At 41.0% G+C, this 14,657-nt stretch overlaps 1 protein-coding gene across 15 annotated transcripts in view; it reads left to right on the top strand.

The window, feature by feature from the left end:
* RPS6KC1 (ribosomal protein S6 kinase C1) overlaps nt 1-14,657 on the top strand; it is a 91,486-nt gene that overhangs the window by 73,245 nt on the left and 3,584 nt on the right. For 14 of the 15 annotated variants that reach the window (XR_009747240.1, XM_061475426.1, XM_061475422.1 and 11 more), the window contains 3 exons: nt 239-328; nt 11,623-11,705; nt 12,411-12,506. Coding sequence is in view for 14 of the 15 variants with exons in the window: in XM_061475426.1 (XP_061331410.1) it covers nt 239-328; nt 11,623-11,705; nt 12,411-12,506 (269 nt within the window). In the remaining variant the exon portion in view is untranslated. The remainder of the gene's footprint in view (nt 1-238; nt 329-11,622; nt 11,706-12,410; nt 12,507-14,657) is intronic. The other variant, XM_061475425.1, reaches the window with a different exon arrangement.

Here is a 14,657-nt window from a genome sequence, read left to right as displayed (position 1 = left end):
TCGCTGTTGCTTCCAATTAACTGAGTAGGCGTTTTATCTTGTAATTAGTATCTTCATTTCCTGTCTAGAGCTTCATTATCAGTGCAGCAAATTCACCCCCAGTAATAGCTTCTAGTACTTAATGATGCCATTATTCTTAATGATACTGTTTTTAGCTACAAAAGGAGTAATTACAGTTCACTTCTGCAGAAAATGGAAGGGAAAAATGTTTTGATTTCTCCTGTCGTTTTGTTTTTAGGACACATTCAGCTAACGTATTTTAGCAGGTGGAGGGAGGTTGAAGATTCCTGTGACAACGATGCCATAGAGAGAATGTACTGTGCCCCAGGTTAGAGCAATCACCTACAATGTTTCACTTGGAAAGTAGATGAGCAGCTTTCATTTTCTCACAGAGCCTCTATAGCATAGAGCTTGAGATCATGCAATGTCTGAATTTTCCTTGCCTGAATGTCTTGAAAAGCTGGAGGGCTCATAACTGCTTTATTGTTGAACTGTGGTGGTGTTTGTTAGATCGTTGCCATAAAGAGTAATTGTATTGAATGTCTTGTTTAAGCAACTTTGAGGAATGTTTTGTTTGCTTGCGCTTACTTTCAATAACTTTCAATAACTGAAAAGAGCAAAGAAGGGAAGGGGCAGACTGAAAAGGTGATACCGAGAGCCTTAAAAATGCAAAAATTTATGCATGCAAAGGACATGGGGGCAAAACCCCAACATAGCAGTTTGACAACCCCTTACTATGCTCAGAGACGCCTCTGACATTTCTCATGAGCTACAGTGGGCTTTAAAATAGTTTAGAGAGCTCTTTAGTTTCATCAATCAGGGGTGTGATAAAATCAATATCTCTTGGTTTTTTTATAGCAAGGATGGCACCTGAAACAGAGCCTTCCCTCTTTTTCTAATTTATTTTCTGCTCATGTAGTGATCAGATGACGGCGAAAGCCAAAAAGCAGGTGTTTCTTTAAATATAAAGCTATAAGCAATTTCATAGCTAGCTTAAACCCCTACTCTTTGAGTTAAAGTGAGTACTGGGTGGCTATTTTTCAGTTTCTCTTCTTTATTTGGAATTTGAACTGCCAACATACCCTTTCTGCTGAGCACTCTGAGCTTGGCATGCCGCGAGTCCTCAAGCTCAGTCTCCAGATGGGCTCAGGAGAGGTCAGAATCCAAGTTATCGGCAATGGAAGTTCTGAACTGAGCGTGGCATCAGGTGTTTATTCTGTGACTTGGTCCTGCGACTGAAGCACAGTAAGAAACTGCTCTCTGTGAATAAAAGTGCTAGGATCTCAACAAGGAATTTGAATGCTCTTGAGATAAATAGTAAATAAAGTATTTTCTCTTCAGGTGCCAGTCAAAAAGGCAGGTATGACAGAAAACAATCCTTTTTACCTATCAAAGCAAACCCAGCTCTTGTGTTCCACTCTCACCCCACTTTAATTCAAGAGCAAGAAAATCAGGGGATCCCAGTAGTTCTTGTGGTGGCTAGATAGAGATGTGTCCTGGTTGCCAACATACATGATGTCCTGTTACAAAGTGGCATTTTCCTGCCTCCCTAACCCAGCCTTGAACACAGTGCTCCCTAGTTGAATAGTAGCAAAGACGGGAGTGCAGCCTTCTCCCACCCTGTCATCATTAATGAGCTGGGAAAGTCAAAGCTTAATTTTTCCGTCTTTTAATGAGGATCCAAAGAGAGGCTTTTTTTGCCCCTTAAACCCCAACCAGCCAACTCCTGCAGTAATTAAGTGCATAGGGAGCAACTGAAATCATATTTAGAAGTCCCCAGATGCTAGAACAAAGTTTTCTGCACCATCCTTATTTCCACCTCGCAGTATGGATGTGGTATCCATCCGGGCTCTTCTTGCTTAAGTTGCCTTCTCTCCCTGTCCTGTCCTGAGCTGCACTTTGCTTTGTGTGGCTGTCACTGGTGAGCTGCAAGATTAAGATTTGCAGATGCAAATATTAGATATATGCAAGATGGCTGCATTGATACTGCTCTGGGGTTCTTTCATATTTCTTTATGTTATCTCTGCAAAGTGTACTTTTAGTAGAGCTATTTCATGCTACTTTTTGCATAGGAGAGTAATGCTTGGTGTAATTTAGCAATATAAAATGTATTTTTGGAGCCAAGTGTCATTCTATTGTGAGCAGTGATTTAGTACCTGTACCTTTGATGATGATGTGTGGTGGAGTCCAAAGTAGCTTTATAGTGCCACTCCTGATGGTAAATCTTGCTCTAGAACTTCTGTTCAGTATTAAAAATATAATCATGTTAGGGGCCTTTCTGCTTTCTGGTATTACAGAAAAAACCCTTATTTGGATGATCATTTTTCATTTTAAGGAGTGTACCATGTCCCTGGAAACCTATGTTTCCCCATTATCCTGAGAGCGTTGCTTCTCAACCTGCTGCTTGGAATAAGGAGTTTGAAATGATGCTTGTGCTTTAGTTCAGTGCATTAAGAGAAATGGGCAAGTGGGTTATAGTTTTGTAGAGGTGAGCAAGTAATCTTTACAAAATTTCATCACGTATCATAATACAACACAGTGACTAAATAAAGTGACTCAAAGTGAGTCCTTGCCTTGCTCTGAATTTTCCTGGTGTTTCCAGTATTGCGTGCTGTGTCTCCCTACCTCAGGTGCTGAGCCTTCCGTCTCCTTTTCCCTCCTAACTGAAGGATGCAGTGAAACTTGGCTTGTAAAATGTTGTCACTGTGTATAGCTTGGTGTGAGTTTGGGATAGACAGGATTTAGGCATAGTAATGTACATGTTATTGTATGTTTTGTTATTTAAATGCACTTGTTAAGAGTATGTAAGAAAGGGAAGATGCTTAGCTGGTGTTTGAGTCTCGGAGCAGATGATGAGTCTTGGGATGCAGTTCTTTTTCTGCATTGATTTTTGAGGAGCAAGTTTTGGAGGCAGAAAAAAGGAGGATGAGTGTGAAATTTAAACAGATTGCAGGAGATGCTCAATTTAAAACAGGGAGGAAACTTGCTGTATTACGTGAATGTTGTAAAGATGTATTTGAAGCAATTTGATCTTTTTAATTGATAAGGTTTCAGGTGTTAATTCTTTACAGCACAAGTTATAAAGTGCTTAGCAGTGAAGTGCCTCAGGACATATTTAAATATTAAGTTGCTTTATTGGTTGCATGTAAACGTGGAATCTGAATTCTACAATTTATGTATCTGAATCTAATTCCTGGAGGGGTGTAGGGATAGTAATGTATTAATGGTGAAGCTTTTCACACCCAGGGGTGAACAGAGGTCCACCTACGTGGAGCTTGCTTGCCGCATGTAGGATTTTGTATTTGAGGCTTTTAGAACCCCAGGTTGTAACCTTGTATTAATGCAAAATGAGGTAGTATTGGAACAGAAACAGTGATCAGGTCCTCGCCGTGGTGAAGAGCAAGGGCTTGCTCAGCGCTTGGTAATGTATGAGAAGCAGAGAAGCAATGGGACTGCATGTGTAGAAAAGAGATTATTCGGTGTGCATGTATAAAATAATGGCACAAATGCAAACATTGTAAACGGAGAAGTGTCAAAAAGATGAGGGAAGAGATAGTTTAAAAAGCTGCATACCGTTCCCTGCTAGCAATGTAATTAATTTTGTATGAAATAGCTATTGTCATTTTATATCGTGCATAAATTAAAAGCAGGGCTAAATCTGTGGCAGGAGGTGGCACTTTTCCACTACAGACGGCAGATGGCATTGTACCATTAATGGATTTTGCTGTTGCACTTGCTGGCTCTAATTCGCCTAACTTCATCTAAGAACTGGAGACGGGAGATGTGATTTATTTGTAACGATTTGCATATCGACAATTGTACTCACAGCTCTGAGTCGGGGGGTGTTATAGTGCTGTTGAAGCTGCTGGTAAAGCTGGAGAACTCTCTTTACTCCTGCATAGTTCTACTCAATTAAAAATAAACTTCACGCTGAACCAGCTACTGCAACAACAAAGCTATCTGCAGACGCTTAAAAGTAGCGCCTGTGCTATACTTTGATTAATGGCCAAACTAAATCTTTGCTGTTCACCTATGATAAGTCAAATGTTGTTTCTCTAACCCACAAGGGAAATGATGGATTATAAATCATCCCCTATAAACTCAACACCACTTCAAGTAAAACTGGGGGGGGTTTGGCCAAGAGGAACCTATTTGCTTTTAAAGAAGAATTAAGCACTTGTAACTGTGAATTTCTGCTGCGTAAATGCAGTTCAGGTGACTAATGTGAGGTTTATGTGGTTTATTTCTTTAACTTTTCTCCTCTTTATAGCAATTTTGTTTGCTGAATATTTTAAAGAGTGCTGAGCAGCTGATGTCTGAACACAAAGTTATTAGCAGATCAGATGAGAATGATTCACTTCTGTTTAAACAGCCCTTTGCTCTCCATGCCCCCCGAGAACTCTTATCACGTATTTGTCCAAAAAAACCCCACAAAAACTAACAGAAATTCCCTCGCATTATCCACCTGCCTGGTGGCTGATGGTATCAGCAACCTAGCTCTTTATCTCTTGGTTAATGTGCCTTGGTATTCTGAAGGGGGGGAAAATTCTGGTAACAGATTCAATTCACAGGGGCAGAAACTTGAGCAAATGCCAGCCTAGCAGGGGGGCCATTATTCTGCTCTATAAATAAGTTTAAAAAAGAAACAAACACACGCACGAACCTGTGAATCAACATGTTTTGGTCTAATTGAGGGAAAAGCAAGATAGATGAATTTTGAAATGCAAATGATCACCTTCTGTTATTGAAGTGTCGGTTTTGCCAACTTTGTGATCTTAAATATAAAGAGTCATTACCTTTTAAATGGAGTAATAATTGTATTCTGTTCTTGATAGTCAGGGGGGTTAAAAATCAAATAGTTAACTTTGTTAAAAAGTCCCTTCATGGCATGCTTAATGCCTGTGAGAGAGAGAAAATTGTCTACAGCCTAGTCAGGTCTGTCTTCAAGTAAAACATTAAGTTGAGCATTTACTCATAAAGAGAAATCCTTTCGGTTCTTTCTCCATCTCACCAGTGAAGTGTCGTGCTGTAGAAGCAGCTTTCTATCATCTTGTGCAAATACGCCGTGCGAATGAGATGTTCTATTTACACTCACAGAGTTCTCTTTCCAGCAGCAGGGATGCATTCTGTCGCATCCCTGTACTGCTTTCAGAGGATGAGATCTCGGAACTGGGCAGCCTCTGGAGTCTTTCTTGCTTGCTTTCTTCTCCAAACAATGAGTTTTCACCAGACTGTGTTCACTAAAAACTGGAGGTGTGCTTGTTGAGATCATAAAGCCAAAGAGAGCTTAGCTTCGTAGAAAATGTAAGTAGGAAACTGGCCATCAGTAATGCATCATATTATTCTGATGCTTTCAGGAGCTGTGCACTGTAATCAAGCCTTATTTACACGAAGTAGCCTTCACAGAAGCCTGCACATAAATACATGGTATATTTAGTTTTATTTAACCTGCTGCTAATTGTACAGAATGCAAAGCCTACGTTAAAAGAAGGCTTTGTGGGTAGAGGATTTTGTTCCCAAAAAAAGCAAACCCACCACCCAACAAACTGTTTCAATGTGCAACCTGATTTTTGTGCTCCCAAATGAAGATGTCACTTCTGCTCTTAGACAATTGAAAATACAGATGCAAAGTGCAGCTGATAACCTAAAGCATATGGCATGAAACTAAAAATTGCTAGGTTGCTATTATTAGCCTGTATGCTATAATTTTTATTTACTGAATAAGGAAAAAATGGTTTGCCTCTGTTTACCAAATAGATATTTGATGCTGGAAAATCTGCATATCATTTGTGTATGTGTTTTTCAGTAGGAGCTTGCAGGCACTCATTAAATCTGCTGTTCTGTATTATAGTAATTTAATTTGAGTAGATTGTTTAAGAAGCGAAATAACTGTGGTAGATTAAAGTGCCATTGACCCTGCGAGGTGTCGAGGGGAGGGCTGGTCTCCTGTTTATAGTGTAAGACTGGACTTCCTAGACTTTCTCTCTGCCTCTGTCCTAGCTTTGTGTGTGACATGAATGTCTCAGGGTAATCCTAAAAAGGAAAGGAACAAACAGGGCAGGTGAATGAGCGTTGAGCAGCAAAGACAGCAGGATGGGCTAGCTTGATTTGAAAAGCCCTGGCAGTAGGAAACAGGACTAAACATTAACATGAAAAATATCTGGTTGTTGTGAATAACGAGGAAAGGTCTGGAGCTGCAGAAAAAGTGCTGATTATTGTGGAGTACCAGCTTTACAGCGAGCATTTGGAGTGCTGCAGCTCTCCAGTGACACCCGAGTGTCCCACAGAAAGGGTGACAACTGACTGCTCCCAAAATAGCGAGATGCCATCCATGAACCTGGAGTAGGTAATTGAAAGCATTAGGTCTGGGGAGAGAACTGGGTGTGTTCCGAGAAGAATCTGACACAGTTTGGCACTCAGGCTTGTTATAAGTACACAACGTGTTCAGGTGAAGTACGTGTTCTTGTGGTTAGTTAATACCTCTGGGAGGAGCTGTAATTCATCCGTGTGGTGTGGTTGGTTTTTCTTTATTGATTTGATTTATTTCTTTCTTTTAATTATTATTACAGATGGGGCTAAAAGTTGAAGATGGCATAGAAGGTGCCTTTTGAACGCAAATGGAGCTAACTGAAAGGTTAATTCGTGTTTGCTTTGATAACAGAGCAGTAAAAGGTTTCTTTGTCTCTTTTGTCACCTACACATTTTAGAAGAAGTTTTAATTCCATCTTGGGTTGCTAAAAGGAAGAAAGAACAAATTCCTTCTGTTAGTTTTTCTTCTCTTAGTGGCATGAGGAAATTTCTTCCAAAGAGGAACCTCATATGTTTTGAATACCTTTAAGATGAAACTTCCTATTTTCATACTCCATTTGATGTTAGCAGATGTTCATTGGACTTGCCTCACTACTTTATTGTTTAAAGACCATGATAAACTTTTTTTTTTCTTAACTATAGATGGTTCAATACTGTGGTTTATAAATTGCTGAAGCATTTTAGGCAAAGCATTATGGCCAGATTGCTTGTGTGATGTGTTATTTAGTCACTGCATCTTACGATATCTTGGCTGACTGAATCTGCCTAGAGTAAATTAGCTTGGACTCATTTTACTTGGTTTTCTGCAAATGCTTCTTCACATGTATCGATATTAAATATGATAAAATAGTAAGCTTTTAAAATCAAACGAGTGTAAGGTAAATAGAATTTCTGAAGCGACTCTAATGGTTTTTCATGCAATGCTGTTTATCTTAATGGCCACAGAAGGGGAGAACGTTGTGTGTGATGTTTGCAGGATGTTGGACAAGTCCATTTCCTCCTGAATGGTTTCAGGTGCCTGATAATAGTTCAGATGGGTCTCCTTGTTTTCTTAGCAGTGCAGAATGATTCTAGAAGGTACCCGTTGCTGCTTGAAACATGGGGTAAGGGAAAAGGGCTCCTCAGGTTTTAGAATTCTTACCAACTTGCCAAGAGTCAAATGTTCCCTTCTTAACTCAGGCAAAGCACCTCAGTGCAAAGCCCTTCCTGACTCTTAGGTGTTTGGAGAAGCAGCTTCCACCTAGAGCCTGTTTTCTTGTGAGCTGGCTTCAGATGCAGGGTTTTGGGTTTATTTTGGATGTTATAGCTTATCCTGCAAAGCTATTGGTCTGTTTGTTCTTTGGAGTTTTTGTTCTTGGTGATTTGCAACCCATCTGGCCTGAGCTGACTGAATGTCTGAGTTTACCCTTAATCTGAACTTCTTTTGTGTTAAGCTAGTGTTTGTGAGTGCTGGGTGGGAGGCCCTATTGTGGGCCCTGGAGGAACCTGTATTTAGGAGGAAATGTTTGAGGTGTGGTAATAAAAGCTTTTGAAATCCTTCAGCATGAACAGTATATTTCAGGTCAGAGTGCTGTAGATAGAATGAGAAAATCAGCCTTGCTGTTAGGGTTAATGACTTCATCGAGGATGTGTGTTCAAGAGAGGTGAAGTTCTGCTTTTTTACTTTAGAACTGGCACTTCTGTTTAGAAATACAGAGCGTTGTCAGCAGCATACCCCTTATCAGGAAGTAAGGTATCACTGTGTATAATGCAAATATTGAGATAAGTATGGAAACCATAAAGAAATGGCCTTTCAGTTGAGACCAGCTGCTCTGGAAGGAGGATGGTGCTGGGTAGTGAAGGTGTTTACCTGTACCATCTGTCTCTAGCTGAACCTGATAGCCCTTTACAAATCTCCTTCCCTTCGGCTGCTGTTCAGATTGCTTTGTGCAGGAATTTAGCATTGCTGTTGACATGTTCTACTTGGTGCTAGATGTCGTACAGGCATCGGGAAGGGAGAAAGAAGCAAGCTCTCCCTCTGAAGTTGCAGTGAAGAAGTAGGAAGAGCTGCTATTTTTCACCCTACTTTTTTATTTGAAAGGATTTTTTATTGCAGAATAATATGATTTTTTTCCTGCAAATATCCTACTGCTAGTCCTAGAAACACCACCCGTGTGTGCACGTTTATGTTTGTACAAATGGGGATAAGGTCCTTGATTTCAAGGTTCATGAAGTAAAGAATTGGCACAAATATCCCCATGTTATTCACTTAAGCTTATGGGTTGCTCGCATTTATAGTCTAAATTACTTTGCTGATGGATTGAGATGAAAATGTTTTTTTAGTGAAGGCAGATATTGTAGTTCAGATTTATTGCAATATTAAAGCTTTAAAAAGAGCATATGCCCTGTGTGGTACATTACATTAGCTAGCTACTCTGTATCACTTGAAAGCACTTCATAATCTATAGTTTCTGAATTTCCCCATGATGTGTAGTCAAGATAAAATGCAGTAACATTGATGTGATATACTGAACTTATTATGATCAGCGTATTGTGACCTGTTTGAAGTAAGGAAACAACACATATTTATTTGTAGTATTCACAGTAATTTTGGGGTTTTCTTTAAGGTGTCTTAATCTGAAGTAAGGAAACTCTAGAACCTAGGAAAGCAGACACTGGGTAACAGGAGAAAAGCTGAGCTAAGATTTAGTTTGTGTAAAAATGGATGCTCAGGTGTTTCCCTTAGCTGAGGAAACTGTTCTGTTCTGCATCGGTTCAGATGACTTGTCATGCAGTTTCTGATGGGTGCATGAGGACCCAGCCAGAGCCCTTCAGCCCAGGTAGAAATCTGTGTTATTTGACTGTTCTCAGTTTATCCTACCTGTGTCATTTTGGTCATGGTAAAAGTGGATGAAGGAGTTCAGTACTGCTTTCTTAGGAGAGATGACTCTTCTCGATGACATTTCTTTTTGACCTGGCATGTGTTGAAGGTGTTCTTACAGTTGAAAATCTGAGCTTGGCTGTTGGAAAAGTGGGCTCCGGTTTACTTTTTTGGCTCTTTGTCCATTTTCCTCATCAGTGAATTAAGGGAGGTTATATCAGTAGCTGCGTGTGGTTCTGTGAGAGAAGGCAGCGTAACTTGGTTGCTTCAAAGAGCTGGATCGGCATCCATGACTGCCAAGAGAAAATGAAGTAATTCCAAAACTCAGAAATGATTTTTTTTTTTTTGTAGTATTTCTTTCCCTTGTGCTCAGAATGATGTGGTTCTCACCTATAGAGTATTGGTTTATACTTGGCTGTAACTCCAGAGGCCCATTCCCACTGAATGGCTATGGGGAAGAATGGATTATCTCCTTTGTGGCATTATATTCTAAAATGTAAAATGTGTCAACGTGGGGAAGCTAATGGCAGTATAGGAACTTATTCTGGAATAAGTATGGAATTTAATTTAAAAATAAGCCCCATTATTTGTTTGGAAGAAAGCGCTTTTGGGCTGGATTATCCACGTGGTAAAAACCACATGGGAAGGAAAACTCCGCTCTAAAGAAGCCTAAAGTATTTGGTTTTAGATTTCACTTTCCATTCGTGTTATCTTGGTTTTGAGTGTACATTGTTGGAGCATACAGCTCTAGGAAATCCCAGTCGGACTGGAAAGCCCTTTCCAGTCAGGAGGCTTCACTGAGAGGTGATGTGAAAACCTTTCGGCAGCTGGTTCATGTGTTAAGGCCTGAGTTTGGTTTAGTTTTGTTTCTCTTTTTTTTTACAGGACAGTTACCTAGAAGGTCTGTGAAGGGATGTAAAATTAAATTGCAAGAACAGATTTTGATTTTTACACAAATTCTCTCAATTTACCCTAATTTCAGCTTCATTTGGATGCTTGCCTGGGATCTTAAAGGCATTTAAAAATGCATGTAATTATGCTGCTACAGTTCCTCACGTGGCTGCCATTAGATCTTTGTAGAAGTTTCTCCATGCTGATAGAAGCATTAATCTGTAAGGGATGGAATAAATTCTAATGTGTGACACCCGTATAGTGATGTATTGGTCATTCAAACACCATTAACTGTAATAAACTTCTCAATGTGAGGGATGTCCTGCCCAAAGCAACAACGAGCCATCCTTCCTTGTTACTCTTGTAGCAGCAGCCTCAGCTTAGTCCTAGAGGTCCTGAGTGTCTTGCAGCTCATATGCCCAAGGGGGGGGGGAATCCCCTTGCTCATTCCCATGCTCTGTCCCTGCATCTGGGGAGGGCTGGGTCTACTGCCTTCCTTTGCCTGACCCTGGACTCTGACTTACCTGTAGTTCTCCTTGGCCATGCTCATGCAAAGCTCCATAAAATGATGAGCAAGTTTTTTTTCTTACACGTGCTACAGTGCTTTTCATGGCAACCACTGTGTGACTGTATGCTAATTGTTGTCCTCTGCTGGGAAGCTGGTGTGGCTTTTGCCACCAAAGCTATTTTAGTGCAGCTTCTGCATTTTTTTGACAGTCTAAATGAAGATTTCATCTTCGCTGCAATCTGTTTTCCTGCCTGTTTTAGAGCAGACAGCGTGGTGTGTTTGTATTTCATAATTTTTGTAGTTTAAAGCCTGAGTCAGGGAAGGCCAAGTTTTCTGCATGCATCATGCTATTGAATGTGTGAGTGTGTATGGCAAGGGACTCTAACTCCCATCTCACATCTCCGCTGTCTCTTGGACAGCAGTAAGAGTGTTGACGCTGGCTGGATGCTAAGAACAACAACTATTTGTACCTAGGTACAATTTGGGCTGAGCTGTAGCAATAGGCAGTTGCTGGCTGTGGTTAGGCCATGTGAAGTAGATTTAGCATCTCCATCTGTTTCCCAACAGACAAGAGAGGCTATTGTGAAAAGCCTCCTATGGTGATCCCAGCAAAGGGCATGGGCTAGCCATGAGGCAAATCGTGCCCTCTAAAACACGCAGTGGACTACTGTAACCTCCCTTGTGCTGCACCTAGGGATGCTTCAGGCCACTCTGGTCAGTTCAGCTCTTCTGACCATGGCAGATTGTCTGATTTGCTCTGTCGCTGTCCAGTTTTAGTCCAGTATGGAGAAATCCTAACCGTAGTGCCCATAAGTCTTGAAAATGCCTGTGTATGCATGGGAAAAGCAAATTATGCACACAACAGATAGCATTGCTGTGTTTGAACAATGCGAACTGTAGGTGGCTAAAGGGCTAACTAAATTGCAGGCATAATGAAAGCTCTGTGGTATTTAGTACATGTTCTGTCAGCATTAAACAGTCACCTTGTAAATATATGTTAATTTTGAAGGTGTAACTGACCCTTTTAATATTAATTGAAATGTCTTGTGTTTAGAGGTTGGCGCTATCCTAGAAGAGACCGAAGCTTGTGACTGGTGGAGTCTGGGTGCAATTCTTTTTGAGCTCCTCACTGGGAAGGTAGGACTGGGGGCAACTGACTCGATAAAACTGACCTCTTGGCCAGTAGTTTCTCACAAGTAGTGTGCCCAGTTGTGGTTTTCTTGCTCGTCTTTCTCAGTTGTGCTTTGCTGACCAGAGTACCCTCAACTGGTTTGGTCCGCATGGGACCAGAGCAATGAAACATGCTCAAGCTTCAGCAGAACAGCTTGATAAAGCTGTGTAAAACTCAGGGCTGAAACAGCAGCCGATAACCATGCTGCCCTCCGAACTGCAGTGAAATCTGAGCTCCCAAATGTTCTGTCTGTACGTTTATGAAAGTTTGCCTTAATTTCAGTATTATTTCCTGGGACAATGTATAAGCCATGTGTTGCTGTTACACATTAGTTCGGCCTTTGGAGACAGAGCGTGCTCAGCCAAATCAAACAGGCGATTAGTTGACAGTTCTGCATGAAGAAAGCAAAGTCCACCAAATTCCCAGACTCTTCAAGTTTGAGCAATAGAGCACAAGCACTAAGATGTAAGCGTTCTAAAGCTGTATCTCCAGGGGCCTCAGTGCCTGCAGCCATTCCTCCCAGAATCAGTACTTTGTACTAGAAAGCACCAAGATTTTAGCTGTGCACGTTGATTTGCGTGTCTATTAGGAGGTAATCCAACACTGCAATTGCTTGATTAATAAATTGATCTGCCTACTTGGATGTTTCTTTTCTTTCTTTCTTTCTGCAGACCCTGATTGAGTGCCATCCATCAGGAATAAACACTCACACTTCTTTGAGTATACCAGACCATGTATCGAAGGAAGCCAGATCACTGATTCAGCAGGTAATTGAGGGGAAAATTGGTTCTCTGTAGGTACACATATAGACTGGACAAATACTTCTCTACCTAAGCTGTTCTGGTGAAGTAAATGCAGAAGCAGAAAGCTGCTGACAGGAAAGTTGGTGGCTCTTTTGTCAGCACTGATGAATTTGCTCAGCTCTCTTGTTGCATCTGGAGACTTTGAGTTCTGCTGCCAGGAGTCTGTAGAAAACTGGAATGCTTTGCCATTGCTTTAAAGAACAAGTTTGATCAAAGCCTAGTGCTTTGGAAGCACTTGCTGGTGATATATGGACATTTTAAGAATCCTGCCCTAAATGATCATGGAAACGTTTGTAGTAGATTGAATTAAACTGAAATGTGTTAATGCCAAGTACTGTGGAACCAGTAACACACTGTTTAGAAGTTACCGCCTTGCTGTGGTTGAAAATCTGTAGCTGTCCTCCAGGAAACCTTCTGTATGCTATTTGTTAAGGAAGGTACTTGAGGCTGTGAATACAGTGACTTTTGTAATAAGAAGGTGACTGATAGGTTGGACAAAAGGCAAAATAGCAAACTTTAAAATACAGACAACCTTCCAGACTGATACATCATTTTCAAACTTAATAGGGGTGGTATTGAATGCTGGTTGTAGTTTACTCTTAGCTTTAGGTGGTCATGACTGAGAGAATAAACTTGTAGTACAGGGTCTTGAATTTCAGGTAATGCCATCTTCCTTCTAGTGAATTTTGACATAACTGAAGAAGTGGAGCCTGGATCTGACCTCTGTCACTTGTTCTGCACAAGTGGAATATGTGAATTTGTGTTGTTTGGCTTTGAAGAGCATCTTCCAAGTGGATGCATAATTAATGACATGACTTAGATGCAGATTTGAACAGAGTGGAAAAAATAGTTTTTGAAGAAAAAGGAGGAGAGAAATGTTGAAAATTCAGTGAGTCAAAAGACCTGGTGACTGATTTCTGTGCTGTTACTGTGAAACAATGAATGGAAATGGAACGTAGGTGTTTGGACCTCCTGTTTTGGCTAGGTGACATGAAGTTGCTGAAGGTGAAAGCATGTATCTCTGTGTTTCTGGCAAAGATAGAATGGGAAGGGACTAAAGAAAAACCATGTTTCTGTATAATCTACATCTATAATGTTAGATGGTAGCAAATTGCTACCCTCACCCACAGGTGCTGCAGAACTCAAATGTCTAAGGAAAAGCAAATCTACACTTAATTTAGGGAATTCCCTCCATTAAGACTAGATGGGAAGACAAATGAAGTCATTCAGTCCTCTCCTCCCTGCCAGTGTAGGACTGTTCTTCACTGCAGACTAACCTAGTGCCTATTTTCCCATTTGCCAAAGAATGGCTCTTTTGCCATCTGGGCTTTAGGTGAAAAATACATCTCTGCCACTTGCAGATATATTTACAAGGCCATATCTGTTCAGAGAACAGTAACCCCATTGCCTGTGAAGTTAAGCCTTCTAGTGCAGGGTGGTGACTTATCTGGTGGAGGTTCAGCTATATGAAGTAGTAAATCACAGTTTTGTTGTGTGACTATCCAAGGAAACTGCCATTCATTGTTGAGGAAGCCTTGTCAGGAAAAGGAAGAAAGCTCTCTTGGCATGGATAGCCATTTGTCATTGTGACTTTCCTTCCCCCCACTGGCAAGGGTAAACAGGTCAAAGCATCACAGAATAACTCTCCAGGATCAATGTTCAGCTCTATAGAAAGCTGCCAGGCGTTGTCTCCTGCTGTGGCTTCCAGTGCAGGTGACTTCATTGTAAACACCCCCTTCATTTAGCCAGCTTCTAGGAAAACAGTGATCTCTTTATTCCTGCTGACAGAGGGAGCTGTTATTGTTGTGTTGGTTTGGCATTTTGTACCCAGTATTTTTGTCAGGCACCTCCAGGCTTTACCACCAACAAAACATTCAGCGTGGCTTTCCAATAGATACTGCAGCTGGTGTCGCATCTGCTTGCTGAGCTTAAAGTTCTCCTGGAAGGACAGACTCCAGAAGATAAGTGTCCATGCTTTCCCTCTGCTGGTGCTGGTTGCCTTTCAGCAGAAGGCTGAGACACACTGACTGCATCTCTTTCTGGTGGCTTGGGGAAGATGTCACAGTAGCGCTATTCGCTGTCACTGAGCTACCTTTACTGTGTGACATTATGACT

Source organism: Pezoporus flaviventris, unplaced genomic scaffold, assembly GCF_033815535.1.
Source record: "Pezoporus flaviventris isolate CSIRO_AGI_PZ_B2104156 unplaced genomic scaffold, CSIRO_AGI_Pfla_v1 ptg000083l, whole genome shotgun sequence".
Taxonomy (NCBI): Eukaryota; Metazoa; Chordata; class Aves; order Psittaciformes; family Psittacidae; genus Pezoporus; species Pezoporus flaviventris.
The sequence above is the reverse complement of the archived record's forward strand: the minus strand, read 5'-3'. Positions and strand labels throughout refer to the sequence as shown.